The 24008-nt window shown below is 36.5% G+C and overlaps 3 protein-coding genes across 3 annotated transcripts; all 3 read left to right on the plus strand.

The window, feature by feature from the left end:
* The first annotated feature begins 664 nt into the window (after positions 1-664).
* LOC127250847 (protein TIME FOR COFFEE) lies at positions 665-7243 on the plus strand. Its single transcript, XM_051274277.1, has 12 exons — positions 665-1008; positions 1103-1672; positions 1766-1962; positions 2053-2332; positions 2420-2834; positions 2909-2969; positions 3056-3160; positions 3229-3526; positions 3627-3778; positions 3868-4218; positions 4292-6584; positions 6670-7243. Exons 1-12 carry the CDS (start codon positions 915-917, stop codon positions 6708-6710), a joined length of 4857 nt encoding a protein of 1618 aa, XP_051130234.1. The 5' UTR covers positions 665-914; the 3' UTR covers positions 6711-7243.
* A 5595-nt stretch (positions 7244-12838) lies between these two features.
* LOC127247809 (probable linoleate 9S-lipoxygenase 5) lies at positions 12839-18321 on the plus strand. Its single transcript, XM_051269841.1, has 8 exons — positions 12839-13137; positions 13979-14271; positions 14358-14601; positions 15298-15636; positions 15720-15913; positions 16005-16309; positions 16397-16660; positions 17400-18321. Exons 1-8 carry the CDS (start codon positions 12891-12893, stop codon positions 18166-18168), a joined length of 2655 nt encoding a protein of 884 aa, XP_051125798.1. The 5' UTR covers positions 12839-12890; the 3' UTR covers positions 18169-18321.
* A 1161-nt stretch (positions 18322-19482) lies between these two features.
* LOC127250904 (photosystem I reaction center subunit II, chloroplastic-like) lies at positions 19483-20222 on the plus strand. Its single transcript, XM_051274382.1, has one exon. It carries the CDS (start codon positions 19548-19550, stop codon positions 20127-20129), a length of 582 nt encoding a protein of 193 aa, XP_051130339.1. The 5' UTR covers positions 19483-19547; the 3' UTR covers positions 20130-20222.
* Positions 20223-24008: the final 3786 nt, after the last annotated feature.

A 24008-nucleotide genomic window follows, 5' to 3' on the forward strand; every position in this document is an offset into this window, starting at 1 on the left:
CAATGTGGGCCCCGCATTGTCCATTATGGGAAAAAGTGACGAGCTGCTGCTACTACTATACATCACTTGCCACTAATGGCCGTAATTATTGCACTTCAAATTATTATTATTATTTATTTTTTTGAATAAAATATTGTCATATTAAATTCTATCTTTCTTGGGTGGTGGAATAATAAAAAAATACATTTTTTAATAAAATAATAAAAAAATATAAATAAATAATGAAACTTGACCGGAGGTGGATCGATATTTTATGCGGTCACAATTCCTTGTGATCGTCAGGTTGCTTTTACCAATGTCACCGTTGCCACCGGCTGCAGCCGGTAAAAGGTTGAATCGAATTAAATAAATAAAATAATAATAGTACTATATGTAATAAAAATATTTATTTAGACGTTATAATGTACCTTCCTTGAATACAAAAGAGCCGTGTAGAGTGTGCTTGCCTTTTTAATTATTTATTTTATTTATAATTTCGATATTGGAATAGAAAACTGACACGTTTGGGTGGAGTGTGATTTTCCATCCAACGGCTGAGATTGCGGCCATGTCGGCAGATGAGGAAGATGAGCCGTCGGATAAGGAAGGCGGAAATGGACGGCTGAGATTTAGTTGCGTGAGATTTCCACGAGGGCTTTTCTGGAGAGATGAACTGAAAAAGGGTTCATTTATACGGAGGGAGGAGAGAGAGAGAGAGGAGAGAGAAAGGGGAAGAGAACACTGAAAGCGAAAGGAATTGCGGAGAGAGAAGATCTTGTTGTTTTTATATAGATTAGATTATATGTGTGGCGGATTTGTAGTGAATCGACGGGAATTATGCTGTGAAGTTGGAATCTGATGAGATTTATCGGAGTTTCTCGTCGGTGTGAAGCTCAATTTCCGGTGATTTCGAGAAGAATTTAACAGCGACGGCCATGGATAGGAATAGAGAAGCCAGGAGAGCGAGTATTGTTGGCTCTAATGGCTTCAATCGGAGACGACACAGAACGAGTTTGAGAGACTCGCCTGGTAATTCAGGGTTTTTTATTTTTAATTTTTTTTTCAGATCTGATTTTGGGGAAAAATTTGATTTCAGGTTTGAAATGATTTCTTCGTTTTGCAGATGAAGACGGCGGGATGGAGTTTCAGGAATCGATGAGATTGAGAGACAGAGTGAAGAAGGACAGAGATCGAGAGAGGGAGAGAGATAGAGAACGTGAGAGAGAGAGAGAACGGGAGAGGGAGAGAGAAAGGGAAAGAGATTTACGAGAAAGATCTAGCCGGAGCAAGCGCCGGAGAGCCGAGAGGCTCACCGCCGGAGAAGACGAAACTTCGGAGGAGAGCGTCAACGACGACGAGGCGGAGGAAGACGAGGAGAACACTTCCGCCGCCTCCGCCGTCCGCTCGCTCACGCCGGCGATTGGCTCCGTTTCCAGCAATAACCACCACCTCCTCCACAATAACAACCACCACCACCACAGCCTCCCCTCCGCCGCTCATAACGGCGGTAGTTTCAGTCAACAGCAGGCCAGCAACACCACCAACACGAGCCATATCGGCGGCGGCAACCACCATCTCCAGCCGCGGAAAAGCTTCCCTCCTAGCTCCTCCGCGAAGCCTTTCCGAGCTCCGCCGGTCTGGAAATCCGGCGACGAAATCATCAGCGTTTCCGTTCCGAGAAAAGCTCGTTCTGGTAATTAAAAAAAAAAAATTGATAAAACATTCTCTCCCCAATTTCTACAAATTAGGTCAAAAGATCTCATCTTTTCCATCTCCGATTTTGCAGCGAGCGCGAAAAGGTCTCACGATTGGATTTCAAGCAGCAGCAATAACAACAGCGGCGGAGTCGCCGGAGGCGACCAAATTCTCCGGCAAGCTTCGAGCTCTCCCGGCGGCGGTCAAGCCCTAGTTTCGACATCAACGCCGTCCCCCGCAGCTCCATTGTCTCCATCTTCTTCCAATGCTTCCGCTCGGAAAAAGCTTGTTGGTGTTCAATAGCCATAGCTCTCAATCTTAACAGATTTTCGTTCTTCTGCAATTTTTTTTTAACGCCTAAATTTCTTTAATCTGCAGAAGCCTAGCGGTGCCGCCGGGGGGCCAAAGCTCAAACCGCCAAAAGTGTCGTCGTCATCGAAACCGAGTTCTTCGAATCCAGAGGAGCTGGAGATTGAAATAGCGGAGGTCTTGTACGGATTGATGACTCAATCGCAAGGACCTTCGAAGAAAGATGAATCGAGAGATGTGAACAGATCCACCAGCGATGCGAAATCGCGTAATTCTTCTCCGATCTCGAATTCCACCTCCACAACGAACCCCATCTCCGGCGCCAATTCGAGCCCCCTTTCCGCCGTCGGTGAGTAAATCTCCATCTTCTTCATCTGATACCGGTCTTTCTTTCGAATCCATGGCTCTACAGCTCTTCAATCTCCATCTTTTTCAGCGCCGAAGAGAAAACGGCCGCGGCAGATACCGGAAAACTCAAGCTTCGGCCCGACGTCGGTGAAGCCAGACGCAGATCAGACGCCGAAGAGTGAGATTTCATCTCCGTGTTTGGAAAAAAGCTCAGGAGCCGTCGGTGAGAATGGATTCGACGCTGGGGTCAATTCGGTCCATTCACAAGGGCTACGGCCGCCGGAGCAACCGGACGCCATGGCTGCAGAACCAACGAAGCTGGATTCAGAGGTGAAGACTGTCGGTCAGAAAGAATCGAGAGAGGGCAGAGATTTGGTCGCCAAGGATGAAGCCAGTTCACCGAAGGCTAAAGAATTTGTTGCCGTTAGAGCCGATGATGTCCGCAACAAGAGTTCTCCGGTGACGGCGCCGGCAACCTCAGTAGATGCCAGAATGACTAAAGCGTGAGTAAAAAAAAAAAATTTACTTTTTGATAAAGATCTGATTTTCCGAAGCTAAAATTTCATATCTTGCTCAGGAATTATTCTATGCCTGATGCGGAAAATCACAAGGAAGAAAAGTTCGAAATAGATCTGATGGTAAGTGTGGATTCATTTCAAGACAATTGGATACACCTGTCGGTAAAAGGTAATTTTGGATCTTATTGTCTGAGCACCATTTTCAGGCACCTCCGCCGCCATCAAGATCATCGCCCGAGAGGGAAATCTCGACCAATTTCAGGATCGCCGCCGGAGGCGATCAGAAGCCAGTTTTTTCAGCTCCTGATCCTGTAAGTCAGATTGATTTGATTTTTTTGGGATCTTTTGAGCTTGGAATTTTAACGAGCAATTCATACAGGGTTCGAAGACGCCGGAAAAAGGAGACTGCAATGGTAAAGGTGGGGAAGATCACTCTGCAAATATTCCAGAAGAAAAGAAAGGTAAGCCAACGTCAGAAGAAGCTGAATGGAAAGAGGCAGTCGAGAACAGAAAGCGACATATTGACCTGCAACTTGATTTAGAGAAGCCAGGAAGCCATGGAAATGGTGCAGCAAATATGCTGGGAATCAAATTGCAGCCGCTGCCGGCGCTTTCGTTGCAAAAGCAACAGTCCGAGACGAAGGCGGCTAGAGAAGATCCCCACGCTGATAAAATTGGTATGTTCATTAATGGCGTATCTGACTTCGATTTTACTCGTTGTATGAAGAAAATTGAGATCTTGAATGTGTTGGTTAATGTGGTTTTTCGCATTTTAAGGTTACTCGACGACGTCGTTGCCTTTTCCGATGTCTGTCGCCGGCTGGCCCGGAGGGCTTCCGGCAATGGGGTATATGGCTCCCGTGCAAGGTGTCGTTTCAATGGACGGGAGCACGATGACAGCAGCGTCCGCGCCGCCGCCTCCAGTTCTGGTAAGTTCTGTCCGATCTGGCCATTTCGGTAGCGTCGTTTTGATCGATCGGATTGATTTGATTTAATTCGATTGTGTGAATTCGTTCAGCCAGTGTTATCCCAGCCGAGGCCGAAGCGATGCGCGACACATTGCTATATCGCGAGAAATATTCACTGCCTCCAGCAGTACATGAAGATGAACCCATTTTGGCCGGCGCCTGCAGGGTCGAAACCGTGTAATCTTAATGTTGTCCCGGCTGCAGATTTACCAGGAAACGTCGCCGTTAGATCCGGCAACAATGTGCAGGATAAGGCGCCGCCGAATCTTGCGGTAACATCGAACGGGAATGTGAAGGAGAAAGGCTCTCAACAGCCTTCTGCGATTCCCGATTCGGCTCAGAGAAAGCAACAGATTCTTATTCAACAAACTCTACCTCCCGTCGCCCCGACCAATTTACTGGTAACGGCTTGTTTTATTAAATTTGGCGTCGAATCGAGAAGAGACTCGTAAATAATTATGTTTTGTCGAACAGGGACCTTTCATCTTTCCGTTGAGCCAGCAACACGCGACGGTGGCTGCTCGTCCTGGAGTCCCGAAATCTCCCGCCGTCAGCTCCGCCGCCAACAACGCCGGATCCACCAGCGCCGCCGCCTCCGCCGCCTCGGCTACGATGAGCTTCGGTTATTCGAACATCCCCAACGAAATGCAGTACTTGGCGATCTTACAGAACAATGCGTACCCGTTTCCTATCCCGGCTGCCGTCGGCGCCCCGCCGAATTACAGAGGCGCGCCGGCCCAGGCAATGCCGATGTTCAACGGCTCCTTGTATCCGTCGCAGATGATTCATCCGTCGCAACTTCAGCCACCGTCCGGTCAGTCGCAACCGCAGAATGCGAGCGCGCCGAGCGGCTCGTCGCCGTCGCAGAAGCATTTGCACAGCCTGCAGCAGAGGCCTCAAAGCAGCGGCGTCGCTAGTGGTTCCGGACCGAACTTTTCCGGCCAGAAAACCGAGCAGTTGCAGTCACAGTCGCATAATCCGTATTTGCACTCGTCTCGGTCGAGACAGTTCGATGGCGGACATTGTGGTGAAGACAGCCCGTCGACGACCGATAGTAGGGCGGCATCTCGAGCTTCGATGAATATGTACGGCCCGAACTTCGCAATGCCGCTCCACCCGCAAAGCTATGCCTTGCTAACCCCGCCGGCAGCCATGGCGAGTGCTGCCGCGAGCGGAACCGGTAATCAGAACGAGAAAGGTCATCATCAACAGCAGCCGCAGGGTTCGAAGAACACGGGAGAGTCAATGGCGATGCCGCCGCCGCAAAGCTTTGCTATGTCTTTCGGTCCAATCAACGGGGCGAATACTGGTCCGGGCATCGATCTATCGTCGATTGCTCAAAATCACGTTCTGTTCAAGAATGTGCCGGAGTCTGCCCGACAGAATATTCAGATGATGGCAGCCGCTCCCGTTGCGCAGCAAAAGAACTTCCGAATATCCGAAGATGGGAACAAAGATTCTTCAACAAATGACGACGAAAGAAAAAGCTTGTCTACGAAATCTCTCGCCGTCGGACAATCCATTGCCTTCTCAAGATCGGACTTACCCGAAGGGACTTCGACATCCATTCAGGGCAACAATGTGCTCGAGAGTTCCCGATCTCTTACCATGGCGGCGGCGTCGTCGTCGTCGGGTCCTCACACGACTCGACCCGTCATGACGAACGCCGTTGGGGCAATAAGTATCCCGGATGCTCTTATGCAGACCCGAATTCAGCAGCAACAGCAGCTGCAGCAGCAGATGATGCAGTTTAAACATCAACAGTCGCAGCTTTCGGGAACGTCGGTCAGTCGAAGTAAAGTTCCGGCGGTGTCGAGCAGCGGGAGCATGTATCCCGACCACATGAATTCGTCGTCCGCCATGGCTGCCAAGTTCCCGCTTTCGGGATTCCCGCAAAACGTCGTCCAGAGTAACAGCGGCGGCAGCCCCCAGTGGAAAAGCTCCTCCCGAGCCCCGACGTCCCAGCCGCCATCGACTCTCGGCTCATCGACAGGATCGACGATCAAAAACCTACCGCAGCAGCATTCCCGGGCTCAGCCGCAAATGCACACGCAGATATCGTTTGGAGGAAATCAGAAACCTTCGGGAATGTCGCAAAGCTGCAACCAAGGTCCTTCGTCGCCGATGATGGCCGGCTCTCCGACGACGTCGTCGATCTCGAAAGGCGCCAGCGGCGCCCCAAGAACGACCGCATCGTCATCGACTAACAAAGTCGGGCAAGCTTCTTCGTTGTCGTCGCCGAAGAATTCCCCGTCGACTCCTACCCAGAAGTCGCCGTCGATCCTCGGGAATCATCCTCATTTAACGTCAGTCTCCTCCAGCAATGCAGCGAAAGCGCCGCCGATGACCCAGCAGCAGCGGCCGAACATGATGCACCAGACCCACCTGTTCTTCTCGAATCCGTACCCGCAATCGCACTCGCCGCATTCCGCGAGCACGAGCTCTGCTGGCTCCGGCCACGGCGACTATTACATGAAGCAGCGGCGCCGCCCGGATCAGCACCAGCAGTCGGCGACGGGTGCTCCAGTGACGTCGTCGACCGGGGTGCTATCGTTAGGCCCTCCTGTGACGATGTCGAATACAAGCACCAACGATCCCGCAAAGGCGATCGCGGCAGCGACGGGTAATGCTAAACCCGGCATAATTCAGGCCACCCAATTTGGCCCGGCGCAATCGACCGGCACGATATTGCCCACCGCGTTCTCGTACGTCCACACCGTCCCGGCTGCTGTTCAGGCGAAACCCGCCGAGCAGAAGCCACCGACGGGTGAGAATTTACTGTCAATAATTTTTAAGGTTTTAACATTTACGACATTGTGCGAGATTTTAAGATATTTGCAAATTGTCGACAGGTCACGACAATTCGCATGGATGGCAATCGGATAAGAAGTAAGAACATCGGGTGCCGGTTAGGGGGGAGGCAATGTAGCCGGAAGATCGATCGATCGGGGGGCCGATGTAATGAGAAATCGATGTTTTTACGTGGTACGAAATCGAAAACTCTTATCTTGAAAAAATTGATGACATGGTTCTTGAATCAAGATGTTTTTGTTGATGATGTTTCTTGAGATATAAAATCAGCTACCAAAAATGATTGATTCTTTTTGTAAGGGCAAAAGTGATGGAAGTGTTCTTAGAACAAACAAAACAAAAAAAAAAAAAAAAGAAAAGGGATGTAAGAAGATAGACAGGTTGAGGACATGATTTTGAGAAGATAATCCCACCTGTTGTTTCTCACTCTACCCTTTATAGGAGGTTCTTTCTATTATTTTGTATCTTCTCTCTCTAGAAAAATATATTATCTTTCAAAAAAGAAAAAAAAGAAAAATGACTTTTGGGCATGATGCATTGTATCTTGACTTATGGAGGCTGTACATTTATATATATACATGCATATTAATGATGTAGTTATCTGAATTTTGGACATGTAAGGATTAGGGCCCCTTGAAATTTTCTTTTTTTATAAATTTTATATTTATTTTGGGTAACTATTGGTGTCAAAATGTTTGGACACTAAATGATGATGATGATAATGATAATGATATGCCCTTTTTTGTCTCTATTTGGGACATGATTGTGGTGGTGGAAAGATGAAAAATCTTGTCCTAATGTTACTCTCTTACAATATCCAGACTTTGAACATTTCAATGTTCTTGTATGGTTATATATATATATATATATATGTGTGTATAGGGAAAAGATTAATGGGGTGGGTGGGGTAGGGGGGGTTGGGGGTTCCATTTTCTTGATTTGAAGGGTCCACCATTTGGGACAAACAGTAGAACACAATCAAGTGAAAAATAAAAAATAAAAAATTATAATAATAATGATTGTAATAATAGTGTTTGAGCTTCCTTGAATTGTGGGGCCAAATGTCTCATAAATCACAGGATATATATTTTATATTTTCTTGAAATTTTATAGACCAATTATTGGTGAATCTGGAATCATTTCTGCATTTAGGTATTAATTGCATTTTATTTCTTTCAAATATATTCTCCCTTACCGATTTGAAAGGAGTTCTTCAAAATTTGTAATAAATTTAAAAATAATAATATTTTATTAATTAGTAAAAGTGTATAAATTTTTTTAATATTTTTATGTTTTGACTGTGTATAAAGTAATTTTATATGTAATGATATATTTGTAATTTAAATATAAATTAAAAAATATTTTGATATTAATGTATAATTTTTAGTAATTGAACTATCTACGTAACATTACAAATACCCTTCTAATTTACAATATATTATAAAAATGTTATTACATTTATATCATACAATACTAATAAAATTAATTTAGTTTTTTTTTTTTTACTTTTATTTCAACTTTATTCCAATATAATACTAATATTTCTAAAACTATGTAAAAAAAAAGCAAATAGATATATATAGATATGGAGGGTATTTTTCTATCTATATAGTTTTGTTTTTCTTTTAATGTTATTCCACTTAAATAATTTCCTTTTATTTATGTTTTTTTTTTTTTTCTTAATTACTATTCAATTACCATTTTTTTTTTAATTTAAAACTATTCTACATTTCATCTTTGATTCTGTTAAATTAATTTTTTTTTTTTTTGTTATATATTTCAACCAAAACCCTAATTTGGATTGCGTTCTCTAACGAAAAATATTAAATGGGGCCCATGTCGTTTGAACATGTGCTTATTTAATTTAATTGTTCTAACCGACTGGTCTTTGCTTTTTAATATTTACATTATTATATTTTATGAGCCTATCATTAGTTCAGCTAATTATGGCATTCAATATTTCCATATTTGTTTGTTGGTATTTTTATTCTACTCCCGCTCCCACTATTTGTCTATATTTTCTATTTTCGTTCGTTTTATATAATTTGTCATTTTTTTTGAAAATATAATTATACACTTTAATTACATTTTAAACTTTATATTTTATAATTTTTTAATCTAAATTAAAGTATTTAGTCATCTAAATCTTAATCTATAATTATTTTTACTATATAATAATTATTTTTACTAATATATTTATTAATTACTTACTAATTATACTTTACCTAAATTCCCGTGTCCACATTAACACGCCCAAATTATCTAAGACGGAGGGAGTAATACAGTAATAAATTTATGGTTTATTTTATTTTATTTGTCTGTAAAAACTAGTTATTTTTTATTTTTCCATTACATAATTTTATAATATTCTATAAAAATATTTTTAATTGTACTTGTTAAATACATTCTTTTAAATAAGAATTTATTTGCCCAACATTTTTTTTTTTCTAAAAAAAAAATAGGATTTTCAATATATATATATATAATATAGATGTTACATTGTATGTTATGGTAATTAAAATACTCTTATAATAATGTAATTTTAGCTTAATTTATATTGAATGTGCTCATAGATGTCATTCCATTTTATTATATTTAAATGTAAAGTATTTATTGAACTATATATATATATATATATTATTAAATTGGGAATCTACATACAAATCTTGAAAATTTTAGTATTGTTAAAATGAGAAAATTTAAGATCCTTTGGATATAGGTTGGATTTTGGTTGTTGAAATAATTTCAATTTTTTATTTTTTAAATATTACTCCCTCAGTCCCATGAATATAGTTGGGTCGGACACGAGATTCAAGTAATATTATATTATATTGGTAGTGAGTAAAAAATATGGATAAAAGACTTTTTTGCCTTTGTGACTGTATTAGTGTAAAAAGTAGTGACAATTGTGTAATAAAAATGAAAAAATAGTGGTAGTTTTATGGTGATATGATTATTTATGGAAATAATATTATTGTTTTGGGACGGACAAAAATGGTAAACAAGACTATTGTATTGGGACGGAGGGAGTATATTATATAAGATATACTTCAAATTTTGTACTCCCTCCGTCCCGTTGTAAGGGTGGCGTTTGCTTTTTGCACGTAGATTTTTGAATAATAGTATTATATTGAATTGTAGTTAAAAAGACAAAAGTACCCCTATTAGTATGGTGTAATATAAAAATAATGACATTCGTGTAATATATTGTAAGTTGAAAGAGAATTTATTATGTTAAGTGGGTAGTACAATTACTAAATTAGAAAGTGACAACTTTGTTTTGGGACAGACGAAAATGGAAAATGGTAACTTTTCAATGTGACGGAGAGAGTATATTTATTTATCTCTTTTTCGAAAATTCAAATTTTCGTAGTAAAATTATTTCACTTTAATTAGAATTATATATTTATAGTTTTTTATTTATTTGTTATATAAAAAATTATATCCCATTTATCATCCAATTGTAAACTCAAATATTTAGGTACAGAAAAAGTAATAATTAATTGTTATTTTTTACTTTTTATAAAAAGTACATTATATTTTTTTCCTAAAAGAAAAAAGTATTTTTTATGAAAGTTGAGAAAAAAATAATTATAGATTTGAATGAAAAAAGATAATATTTTTTATAAAATAATATTTATATTTTATGTATTATTTTGAAATACAATTTTTAAAACATTCCAATATTATATTATAAAATAAATAAATTATTTCAAATCTTACTTACAATTTAAAGCCCAGCCATAGCCAAACAGGCCCTTACTTTCTTTCAGAAATAGTTTGAAAGTGTTAAGTTGTTTTGGGCCCACTTTTTTGGGCTTTCATGGCCCAAACATAAGAATGAAGACTGCGGCTTTTAAGTTATTCAATGATTTATTTATTTTTCTATGTAAATATATAATTCATATAAAATATTAAATAAAATTTTTTATTTTATTTAAATATAAATTTTTTTAATTAAAATATAACAAATATGATATATTTTAGATTAAAAAAAATAAAATTGGTACCCATAGTATTTGGAAATGGATTGTGCTTAGTTTGAATATTCAATGTGGTTTTGAATAAATTTATTGAAGTTGTTGAATTATAGATCTTACTATATACCTTCAATATAGAACTATTTGAAAATTTAAACATTTTTTTATATAAAATATTTACATCAAACAAAAATATTTATTTTTTATTCAATTTTTAATTTTTCAAATCAACTAAAATTTTGAAAACACTTCTAATAAATATGTAAATGCACTTTATATATTAAAAATATATAACATGAAATTTTAAAAATAATTCACAAGTTATTATTTACACATCTAAATATTAAAAAATAAATATCTAAAAATATAAGTTAATTTAAACATAACAATAAAATTAAAATATATATGAAATATCATTTACTTGATAAGAATAAGAAATACTATAACGAAAATAGTGAAAAAAATTTGTTTGATTTTTCAAAATTCTTTATTCATCGTTTAATTATTATTTTTCCTCTAAAAAGTCTACATAAGATATTTATTATATTCTATATTTATTTTTATCTAAAAAAATTATAATTAAAAAAAATAAAATCAAAAGTTAAGTAATTAAATAAATATTCGTACGTTAGAATATAATAATATAACATTAATTCTTTTAAAATTGAGCATGCTATCCAATCCCTTACGTAAACTTTCTCTATTAAAAAATTATAAAACAAATTAAATCCACGTAGTATGTATTTATCTTATTTTGAACATTATTAATAATTTAATAATTAGCAGCCATTCTTTTCCAACGGTCAACTAATTCTGTAAAATAATTTACCAAACCAAACCTACTCCATTATGGATAATAATATATATAAGGGTGTGATTCTTGATGAGGTTGAAAAAAAATTGGTTTGAATTTGATATGAAAATAATGTTTGATGAGATTTTCATGAAAGAAAAAAATATATTTTTTTCGAAAAATGCAGAGTCTAAATAGTAAAATTTGAGGAAACTCAGCTAAAAAATATATACCCATAGTTTGTTTAGTATACCTTATCGGCTAATTTAAACGTTATTACGACTTGAGTCGAAAATTTACTTTTTTTTGCACGTAGTTTTAGAAATATTAGTATTATATTGGGATGTAGTAGGAATAAAATAAAAATGACTAAAATAACTTTATTAGTATGGTGTGATATAAAGGTAATGACATTTGTGTAATATATTGTAAGTTGTAAGGGTGTTTGTAATGTTAGGTAGATAGTACAATGACTTAAAAAAAAAAAAGGAAATAGATACTTAGTTATGGGACGTATTAAAATAGAAAAATGAATACTTTGTTATGAGACTGAGGGAGTAAATAAATAAGTATAATTTGTATAGTTTATTTTGATGGTGTAGTTTGTAGAGGATTATATTCTATCGAAGGCTTTACTTAATGAATATTAAAAAAAGTAACAATGACATATTTTCACCGGGAATATTGCAAAAAATATATCACACGTATACCCCATTATCACTTTTGTCCTGTATTTATCTCGCTGGCAAAATATATCCCACATGTTTGCAAAAGTCGCTATTTCTATCCTTTGGCCGCGCGTGATTGCGCGTAAGGGCGCGTGGTGTGAATTTCACGTGCGGGCAAAGGACATAAATAGCGACTTTTGTAAACATGTGGGATATATTTTGCTAGGGAGATAAATACAAGACAAAAGTGACAATAAAGTATAAGTGTGAGATATTTTTTGCAATATTCTCCATTTTCACCTCATAAAATAATAAATAAATAAGTGGTTATAGGTTCAAAACCTATCTGCATTTTCTTGGTCTTGCCTAATAAGTTTTATATATTGCGCTTAATTCAATAATTTATTTAGTGCGTACTTTAAAAATAACAATCGTGAATTTTTACATTATCAAAATATATATATATATATATATACATATACATACAAATTAGTGGTGTTCGAGTTGGTGTGATATAGCGATCGGTAATCATTTTGAACATTGCTAATGTATTCTCAATCAAATTTGTTACTCAAAGATTGTTCAAAGTAAATTTTTTAATAGAAATAATTTACAAACTAGTACATATTTGAAATAAGAATGGCGACGGCTAATTCTTACATTATCCGAATAAATAAATCAACATACATATGTCCGTACATACAAGTCCCAAAATCTCTTCTATATATATATATATGTCTTCTAATTCCTCAAAGCCGACATCATTTTTTCCAAATTTACTTACATAGTACAATTTCCATTGCCTACATTAATTTCTCCAAATGAAAATTTTCCCGCCGTGCCATTCTGTTGAGGTGTTCGAAAAAATATTGGGAAGTATTTGTGGCAATATTCGGGATGTCCCAAAAAATAAGATCGAGCCCTCGGTCATCAAAGCTTCCGTCATCCTCATGAAGAAAAATTCCGGCGATGTTACCAATGTTGGCGCTTCCTTTCTTGATCGTCTCCACGAGCTCTTTGGCAACGGCGTCTCGTTGCAGCTCATCAGCTCCGTCCTTGCGGACTCTGGTTCGCCATTCTTTATATATATATATATATATCTTTTTAGTTTAGACTAAATTTGGAAATTTAAATTTTTATTAAATAATATTTGATGTGAATTTTATAATAATATATATTTTTTTAATTGGATATTTTTTTCCAATATAACATGAAATTCAAATGATAAAAATTTGGATAAAAACTCCAAAGAAACTAACTTTACCTTTGCACTCAGTACCTATTTATATATTGTGTATGTATAATCTATACGTATAAAGAAATCGTTTTTGTAATAATTTCGACTCTATTTATATATATATATATATTCTTAGAAGTGTTGAATTATGTATTTATTAATAAAGTTTTTCTTTTAAATATCACATTAAATATTACTATTTATTAACCTATCACGTTAAATATTTAAAGTTTTATTATTAGAAAAAATTAAAATATCAAAACATTCAAGACTTATATAAGCGACGTCATAACAATTTTAAAATAAATTCAAATTCCATTTCATTATTTTTATTTTTTACATACATCTTTAACCATTTATAAAAATCCAATATATTTCTGAACCTAATAGTAGTGTTTGGTTAATTTAAAAATAATAAATATACATATAAGTGTTTGAAAATATAGGTAAAAAGAGTGCAAGTCCAACTTACTTCCGAGATGGGCTCCACAAACACTTTACTTTACTTTTTTATTTTTATTTTTTTTTTTAAAATATATATTACATTCATTCATTATTTTTATATTATTTACGTAATTCTCTACAGTCTATTTAAAAATATCTCTTCTAATCATCTCTTACTCCCTAGCATCTTCTTCTCCAAAATTTATCATCTTTTGATTCAATGAACAGAAAATGAAGGAAGAGGAAAGCTAGGAAAAGCAGCATATCTATCGAACTGGATCACCAAATTCTCGTCGCTTAACGCCAAAGACGAAGCCACATTCGATGTCACATTCCAATGGCACGAGTCCTTCGGCTTGCCAGAAGCCTTCCTCATCCGCAACCATCACCATTCCGAATTCTACCTCAAATCCCTAACCTTCGACACCATTCCCAGTCACGGCCGCGTCCACTTCGTCTGCGATTCTTGGATTTATCCGGCGGGTCGATACCGCGACGATCGCGTCTTCTTCGCAAACAAGGCATGTATATATTAAAGAACAAACAATGCACCTTTTCGATCTTTAATCGATACTCATTGATAGGCGCGGTTCTTTGATCTTATTAGGCCTATCTCCCGAGCGATATGCCGGCGCCGTTACGGTGGTATAGAGAACGGGAGCTTAGAAGCCTCCGTGGCGACGGATCGAGCGGGGAATTGCAAAAATGGGATAGAGTATACGATTACGCTTATTACAACGACTTGGGGAGCCCCGAGAAGGGGGATGAATACGCGCGCCCCGTTCTCGGGGGATCGGAGGCTTATCCGTATCCCCGTCGTGGAAAGACAGGGCGTAGACCAAACCCGGCCGGTAAGAAAACTGTTGGCTGACTATATAATAATTAATGATGCGTATCTCTTTAAACTTAAAATTTTATATTATATGATCATATGGTATTAGGGGTGGAATTCGGGCTAGCCCGATTTTTTTATGTTGGCCCGACCCGACTCGGTTTCAAAGTGTGATGTACAGGCATGACCCGGTTTTGAACCGGGCCCGAACAGCTAGGCCTAAGCAACTCAATTTTAAAACCGCGTTGTGCCTGACCAACTCCTTTTATTATAAACAACTTGAGAATTTTACTATTAAACTATATCTAAACTTTTGTTACTATTTTATTAGTTAATATATATATTAAATATTAATTTTAAAAATTGAATCGGGCCAAGCACGGTCCGACCTTCACAGGCCCGGGCACATCCCGATTTATTGGTGTGCCGGGTCAGGCACAGTCCGAAAAAAATTTGGGCTTATTTTTGAAGACTTAAGTACGATTTTTTCGTACCGGATTCAGACCGAATTTTCGGATTGTACCTATGTTTGTTACCTCTTATTTCAAAGTCAGAACATTCTATATTTGAGTCCCTCCATCCCATATTTGTCATTGTCCTGGTGCAAAATTTATTTAACAGGACTCATAAGAAGCATTTTTTTTTTTTTTTCGTACTACAAACGAGTTTTTGAGAGTTATCGTATTTACATGTGTTTTTCTACGACGAAACGCAGATCCCAGCTCAGAATCGAGGTTGTCTCGACTGAGTTTGGATATTTACGTCCCTCGCGACGAGAGGTTCAATCAAATCAAGTTCTCGGACTTCATCGCGTACGCGCTGAAGTCCCTCGGGCAGGTCCTAGTCCCGGAGATCGAATCCGTGTTCGACACAACTATAAATGAGTTCGACACTTTCGAAGACGTGCTAAACCTCTACGAAGGCGGAATCCGGCTACTCAATGAAGAGGATGCCCGTAAACTCCGGGATTGCATGCCGTGGGAGCTGATCCGGGAACTCATTCGATCGGATGGCGAACGGTTTCTTAAATTCCCGTTGCCAGATGTCATCAAAGGTAAAATATATTATCTGTTTCGACTAAGTTATGTGTTTCGAGATATTATATTAAACAACCATTTTGTTCGAGGATCGATATAGAGAATAGAACGGCGTGGAGAACAGACGAAGAGTTCGCGCGAGAAATGCTCGCCGGAGTGAACCCTGTTGTCATTCGACGGCTACGGGAGTTTCCGATAAGGAGCGAGCTCGACAGACGAGTTTACGGCGATCACGATAGCGTCATCACGGCAGACCAGCTCGAGAAAAACATGGATGGCCTTACTGTGGAAGAAGTAAGCGTTTTTTATCGTTCGATTTTCTACTCGAAATTAAAATTTTCGACTTGTTTTGAACTTCGATTTGATTCATGCCATCGTAAAATAGGCGTTGAAGACGAACAAGCTATACGTGTTAGACCACCACGATGCCGTAATGCCGTATCTCGCGAGGATCAACGAGACGACGGCGAAGATCTACGCGACTCGAACAGTTCTCTTTCTTCAAGAAAACGGGACGTTAAAACCGCTCGCTATCGAGCTAAGCTTGCCAAGCAATGACGAAAACGATCGAGGGGCGATCGGGAAAGTTTACACTCCAAGCAATCGCGGAATCGAAGCGTCGATTTGGCAGCTAGCGAAAGCGTACGTCGCCGTGAACGATTCCGGATATCATCAGCTCATTAGCCACTGGTTCGACTACTATTACGATGACTCCGAAAATTTAAATCGACGCATCGAAAATTAATCGTCTGATCGTATTCGTATCGGTTGATCCAGGTTGAACACGCACGCCGTGATCGAGCCATTTGTGATCGCGACGAATCGACAGCTAAGCGTTCTTCATCCGATACACAAGCTCTTGAAGCCGCATTTCCGCGACACGATGCACATAAACGCCTTGGGCAGGCAGATCCTAATCAACGCCGGAGGCGTTCTTGAGAAGACGGTCTTCCCGGCGCAATATGCCATGGAAATGTCGTCGGCTGTATACCGATCGTGGAATTTCGCCGAGCAAGGCCTCCCGGAGGATCTCGTCAAGAGGTTCGTCGCTTCGACTCAATTTCGCTCGTCAATTAACACAAACATGTTCAAATTTTTGTCTGATGATTATATAATACTACCTCTGTCCAACTACAAATTATACAATGACTTTGTTGTATTGATATTTGAATATTAATTATTATATCAAAACATAGTACAAATAAAAAAAAAAGACAAAATACATCTATTAGTCTGTTATAATACAAAATACAGTGATATTTCTTGAGTAAATTATACAAATATAAATATATTTTTAATGTTAAATAAACGGCGCAAATACATATATTTACTTCCTGGCTGGACGGAAGTAATATGTAACTAATAATACATACTCCCTCTTTCCGGCTCAAAAGATCTCATTTACCTTTTGCGTCATTGTACTTAACATTAAAAATATTCTTATATTTGTATAATTTTTTTTGGCATAAATATCATTATAATAGTATTAGAAGACACTAATAGAAGTATTTTTGTTTTTTTTTTTCCTTGATTTGTACTATATTTTTATATAATAATTAATATTCAAATATCAACACGCAAAACGTAAATGAGACCTTTAGAGCCGTACGAACATAGTATCTTACAAATTTAAACTTTTAGGTGAAACGATAATTTAACATTATATCATAAAAGAAAAAAAAAATTGTCTACGTGCAAGGTTTGTGAATTCACCTTGCACGGGGGGGGGTTAAGATGGTAATTTAACAATTTCCGATCATCGAATACTCGAATTTTCTAGGGGAATGGCGATCCGCGATGACGATCAGCCGCACGGCCTACGGCTCGTGATCGAGGACTATCCGTTCGCTGTCGACGGGTTGGAAATTTGGGCGGCGATCGAAGCGTGGGTAACGGAATACTGCTGTTTTTATTACAATTCCGACGAGGTTGTCCGGGGAGACGACGAAATCCAATCGTGGTGGAAAGAGGTCGTTGAAACAGGGCACGGCGACCGGAAAGGCGAGCCGTGGTGGCCGGAGATGGCGGCGCGTGACGATCTGATTCAGATCTGCACCATAATCATATGGGTGGCGTCGGCGCTGCACGCCGCCGTGAATTTCGGGCAGTATCCGTACGCCGGTTTTATGCCGAACCGGCCGACGGTGAGCCGGCGGTTCATGCCGGAGCCTGGGACGCCGGAATATTCCGAGCTGGAGGAGAATCCCGACGGGGTGTTTTTTAAAACTGTGACGGCGCAATTCCAGAGCTTGTTGGGTGTGTCGTTGATCGAAATTCTGTCGAGGCATTCGACGGACGAGATTTACCTCGGGCAGGCGGAGAACCGGGAGTGGACCGGCGACGCGCCGCCGCGGGCGGCGTTTGAGCGGTTCGGGGAAGCGTTGGTGGGAATTGAGAAGAGGATTGGGGAGAGGAATTTGGACCGGAGTCTGAAGAACCGGTCCGGGCCGGTCGGGGTGGCGTATACGCTGCTGTATCCGAATACGTCGGATTACAGTAGAGTTGGAGGGCTCACAGGGAAGGGTATTCCCAATAGTATATCGATTTGAATTTTTATTTATTTCTTTAAGTAAATTGTTTGATTTTGATTTGTTTGGGAAATTTTATTTTATTTTATTTACGAAAATTGGACTGTAAGAAGTGTGTTCTTCTGTAATTTTTTAATTTACATAATAATTAAATGTAATATTAATGAAAAGTATTTTTACCGATGAAATTTTTTAAAAGAAAATGCAAAATAATAAAGTCAAAACTGAACCTTATGCAAAAAGATCATTTTGGTTATCATTTTTTTAATATTTAAGTTTTATTTTGGTGTGATTTAAAATTAATTACTTCCTCTCGCGTCACATAAAAATAGAAAACTGTTAGTTTTTAGTACGTTTTGAATAAATTCTTAACCAATCTAATAATTTGTAGCTTAAATAATTTTTTAGTACGTTTTGAATAAACTCTTGGCCAATCTAGACAGTCCATAGTCGTTGACCTGACAGTTGACAGGCTTAGCAATTGACGATCATTGGAGTGAGGTGCAACATAGATATTGCATTCTTAAGTCGGGGATGATGTAATATCCCTGGAGTTGAATAGTGATATGAGTCGGGGAGGATGAAATACCTCCGAAATTGAATAAGAGGTTAAATGAATTGAATAGACTACTCATGTCAATAATGTGCATATTCTTTTTCAAAAGCCCGCGCGTGAGTGAGGACAAAAGCATCTTGAAAGGACTTGTGTTGACCTGTGGGACTAGTCTACGATCTCGACATGCCCGGCTTTGCGTGGCTTGCGGGCCGGGGTGTCACAACTCGACAAACTCTCGATCAAACTTAATATTGTTGTGACGAATTAGAGTTGATGATCGAATAACAAATAGAAACATAAAGAAGACGCAGATTTACGTGATTCACCAACAATGTATTAGCTACATCCATGGGTAGGAATAAAGAACAGATTTACAGTTATGTTACATATTACAAATTTTGTATCCCTAAGTGTGCTTAAATAAATCAAGAAAATATATCAGCCGGGCTCAGCCCAATACCACATTCCGAAAGCAGATAAAATTTAGCGAAATGACAAACTAGATTCAAGACGTATCAACAAATATTCTGCAAACTAAATCTAATAAAAACAAATCATAGAATTATATCTGACCGGTGGATGCGGAGGTTAATAATATATTAATTACATCATAAGACACTAACCACACCACTACACATACACAATCGAGATATGAAATTATCTCCCTAAATGCCACGTGGCAGGCAAAGGCAAAGGCTAAGCCTGTGCACAAAACAATCTAATTGGTCTCCAACATATCCCAAACCTTATCCAAAATCTGTCCCAACCATCCCTAAAAATTTCATACAAACAACAATCCTTACCACCTCAATTTCTCCTCCTCCATCCAAATCCATCCATAGCCATGGCTGCCCAAGCTGCCCTCTTCACCCTCTCCACCCCCTGGACCAAGAAGACCCCCCAATTCTCCACCCCCCGCCCTTCCCGTACGGCGGCGCCGCCGCGCCCAATCCGGGCCATGGCCGACGAAGCCCCGGCGGCGACGGCGCCGGCGGGGTTCTCGCCGCCGCAGCTGGACCCGTCGACGCCGTCGCCGATCTTCGCGGGCAGCACCGGCGGGCTGCTCCGGAAGGCCCAGGAGGAGGAGTTCTACGTGATAACGTGGGAATCTCCGAAGGAGCAGGTATTCGAGATGCCGACGGGCGGCGCCGCCATAATGAGGGAGGGTCCGAACCTGCTGAAGCTTGCCCGGAAAGAGCAGTGCTTGGCGTTGGGGACGAGGCTGAGGTCAAAGTACAAGATTAAGTACCAGTTTTATAGGGTTTTCCCCAACGGGGAGGTGCAGTACCTACACCCTAAGGATGGGGTCTACCCTGAGAAAGTCAACGACGGTCGGACCGGCGTCGGAGTCAACTTGAGGTCAATCGGGAAGAATGCTAGCCCCATTGAGGTCAAGTTTACGGGCAAGCAGGTCTATGATTTGTGAAGTATTGTCTCTTTCTTTCTTTCTTGAATTTCTATGATCATCTGTAATATGATTATATAAATATATATATATATATTGTGATTATTATTATTATTATTATTATTATGATATGATCCATGGTGTGTTTAATTTGCTTTGGGTTTTTTTGTAATTTATCAAACAAACTTCGTAAACAAATATACAACCGAATCGAGATGAAATTAAACCAAAATATTAGAGCTAAAGGCATAACTAAACATATTAATTATGAAAGTCTTGTTGCTTGAGCATTCGGTCGGCTCGGACCGAACTGAACTTTGAGTTTTTGATCGATTTTTGATTTGTAAAAATCAAAATCGAAATTAAATCAAAATTAGCAAAATTAAATATTTCAAAAAATTCCATTTGTTTTTGGGATGCAGGCAGTATCAAAGCGGAAAAATAATACTTTTTCTGTTCCATAATTATATATTCGTTTGTTTTTCGTATAAAGTTTTAAAAATATTAGTATTATATTGAGATGTAGTAGGAATAAAGTAAAGATGACTAAAATAATCATATTAGTATTGTGTGATATAAAGGTAATGACATTTGTGTAATATATTGTAAATTATAAGAGTATTTGTAATGTTAGATACATATATATTTACTAAAAAAAATAATAGATATTTTGTGATGGGACGGATAAAATGGATAATTTGTTATAGGATAGAGAGTAATAATAATTGTTAGCCACAAATTTTGATAAAACCAAACAACAACGTTTAAAAACTTTCAGCAATAGATTAACAACACAAAAAAATGAACAACAAATAAGTACAACACCAAAATACTCCAAAGCAAACTTACACAGACATATTCAGCTACAGACAATTTATGAAACGATAAAGTAACATGTAAACTCTGTAAGCAGAAATACGAAAAACACAAAATTGATAGCCCAGTTCGGTCACCAATAACCTATATTTGGGGGTTCCAACCCAGGCTCATTTCGACTGATCAAAGTACGAATCAGGCCTACAAAGTTATAATCTCAAATGTTCTACTCTCCCGAAATCCCCCGCCGTCTAGCTCTAAGATTTCCATCTTCACTGTTAGAATTTTTGGGAAAAATAATAAAATTGTTTTATTGATGATAAAAATAAAGAGGTTTATATATAAGCAATACAAAACAGACTCAATAGATTCAAGTTTAATGTAAATCTACTAAATCTAAAATTAAATATTTAAAATATCTCTAATATTCACATTTCTCAATTTGCTAATGTGTCATCTTTGGCTCTCCCGTTTGAGTGAAAATGGATCACCTCTATTGCGGGTCTTCCTCAAGAGTATAGTCCAAGTTACAGTTGGGTTTGCAGGCCACCTGTCTACTAAAATTCAATATAAAATAAAATTCATTTTCAACAATTTAATTAATGAAATACCAAATAGGAAATAAATAATAATAATTAAAATAAGAATTAAAATTTGACATTTTTGAATAAAATAACATCAATCATAAGTATATTAATACACTAGTATAATTTTGTGTTATAGACAATGATATTAATTTATTTTAATTTCTATATATATTAAAAAAGCTTGAAATAAATTAACATTGATATATCAATATCAGTGTATTTAATTGAATAATTATTTTAACCATCGATTTTTTTTTATTTTATTTTTTATTTTTAATATTTATTTCCATATTTATTTGTAGTGATCAATAAGGTTAAGTAACAATTACTATAAAAAATATTATATGTGGGTACATCATGATCAATTTTTCAAGCCAACCCCCCCCCCCCCCTCCCAAAAAAAAAGGAGGTTGTCACATTTTTATAATTGAGTCTTACTACGTCATAAAAAATAATAATAAGAAGAATTAATTGAGTCTTACAAAATATTTGCGATTGTACTTAGTTGTTTTTTTTTTAAAAAAAAATAATAAAATTATTATTATTATTTGATTATTTTCATATAAAATTATATAGTTAGAGTTGTTCTGGGAAGAGTTGTTCTGGATCAATCCAACATAATCCGATATATAGCCTGATTCGGATCGAGCCGGGGCAAGGCTATATATAAATCTTTTTACTTGGCCCATAACTAAGGACAATTTATTATTATTATTTTTATTTTTTTTTTATCCTGACCGAGGTTGAATCGAGTTGGCACGTCGATCTAACTTGAATTAAGAAATATATGTTAAATGCATCTAATGGGATAGTGTAGTCATTAATCAATCTTAATCCCCTTTCAATTATAAAAAAATGACTCAAACCAAACATAGTTATACAACACATGAGTTTTAATTTGGAAATAAAAGTTTGTCTAATTTTAGTGTTGATTAGCAAATCAAGATAAATAAATATGTCACATTATTGTCCATTATTGTGATACCAATTATTATATATTGTAAATATAATTAAATTAAATATGTGTGTGTGTGACCAAGGCAAGAATAACTTTATAGATAATCATTCACCAACATGTACAATAAACAATTTGTGTATGCCTTTATTATATTCATCTCATATAATTATTTGTGGGAAAAAATAATTAAATAAATAAATGAATCACAACTCATCGACTTTTGTGATCATTAAACAAAATAATAATAATAATAATAATAATCCCTCGTACGATATATTGATATGTAATTTTGACATTAAATTTAAGAAATACTAATGTTTTAATAGTAGTTGCTACAAAATAATAAATTAATTTAAATTTTTTAGTGAATGTGTATTTTAATTTAGGAGTAACTAGGTAGTGGTAATAATACTGAAAAAAAAAAGAATAATTTTATAGAAATATAGATTTTTATTAGAGGGTATGTTTGATATAATATAAATGATTGTTTAATCATAATGTTTTGAATAACCAAATAATTTTTAATTTAATATAAAAATATAAAAAATAAAATTTTTATTTCAATATTTATAATGAAAGTTTGATCCCAAATCCACAAACAAATAGTGAATTGTGGTTTGGATGCAATAACATGTGAAAGTAAATAATATATTTTTATAAAAATTTGTGGGATTATACATCAAATTTTGAGGAAAAAAAAAATAATTAAAAAGTGTGTTTGGTAATTATTATTTATTTTGATTTATAATTGAATAATAATTGTAAGTTTTATTGAAATATTTTTATAGATTATATTTAGAAGAACAAAATAGAAAAAAAGTATACATATCTAAAGCAAATTTTTTAAAAAATTAAAAGTAATAGTAAAAAAAAATTAGAATGAAGATTGCATTATGTAAACAAGTGTTGTGAGATAAATGGAATATCAAACAATCAATAATGCATAGTGTGAATTATTTTTGGAGAAACAAATTATTATGTTATTTTGGTACTATTTTTAATAAAAATATATTTTTTTTCTTATAAAATATTATCATATTTAAATATTATTTAAATAAAAACTCAAATTAAAAAATGAATTTTAAATCTAAACCAAATAAACCTTTAATGATTTGGATAGAATTTTTTTTTTTTTTAAATATTATATGAAAAAAAGGATATTTTATAAGAATAAACTATTATTATTATTATTATTGAAAATGATGGTAAAAAAAAATACAAAAATAAAACCATTTAGATATTTCTATCTTGGCCAAGACTTTGCAATAATTGAAGAGTACATATATATATAATACATGTTATTCCCTCCGTTCCACTTATCGTGTTTATTTTTTATTTCTATTATTCTACTAATTATATCACTTTTTTTTCTAGAAAATAATTGTACATTTTAATCAAATTTTATTTTTTTAATTTATAATTTTTTAAAAATTTTAATTAGACTAAATAATTATCATCATTTTAATACTTCTTCCGTCTCGATACAATAGTCTTGTTACTATATTTGTCCGTCCCAAAATAATATTCTCATTTCTATAT

The sequence above is a fragment of the Andrographis paniculata genome, unplaced genomic scaffold (assembly GCF_009805555.1).
Source record: "Andrographis paniculata isolate CXL003 unplaced genomic scaffold, ASM980555v1 Contig11END, whole genome shotgun sequence".
Lineage (NCBI taxonomy): Eukaryota > Viridiplantae > Streptophyta > Magnoliopsida > Lamiales > Acanthaceae > Andrographis > Andrographis paniculata.

What these genes read in the sequence shown, in the direction of transcription:
- LOC127250847 (XM_051274277.1), top strand. Translation starts at nt 915, where the DNA reads ATGGATAGGAATAGAGAAGCCAGGAGAGCGAGTATTGTTGGCTCTAAT. An exon ending in GAGTTTGAGAGACTCGCCTG is followed by an intron (nt 1,009 to 1,102) that starts GTAATTCAGGGT and finishes TTCGTTTTGCAG; the next exon opens with ATGAAGACGGCGGGATGGAG. An exon ending in AGTTCGAAATAGATCTGATG is followed by an intron (nt 2,970 to 3,055) that starts GTAAGTGTGGAT and finishes CACCATTTTCAG; the next exon opens with GCACCTCCGCCGCCATCAAG.
- LOC127247809 (XM_051269841.1), top strand. Translation starts at nt 12,891, where the DNA reads ATGAAAATTTTCCCGCCGTGCCATTCTGTTGAGGTGTTCGAAAAAATA. An exon ending in GCGTAGACCAAACCCGGCCG is followed by an intron (nt 14,602 to 15,297) that starts GTAAGAAAACTG and finishes GACGAAACGCAG; the next exon opens with ATCCCAGCTCAGAATCGAGG. An exon ending in CCGGAGGATCTCGTCAAGAG is followed by an intron (nt 16,661 to 17,399) that starts GTTCGTCGCTTC and finishes CGAATTTTCTAG; the next exon opens with GGGAATGGCGATCCGCGATG.
- LOC127250904 (XM_051274382.1), top strand. Translation starts at nt 19,548, where the DNA reads ATGGCTGCCCAAGCTGCCCTCTTCACCCTCTCCACCCCCTGGACCAAG.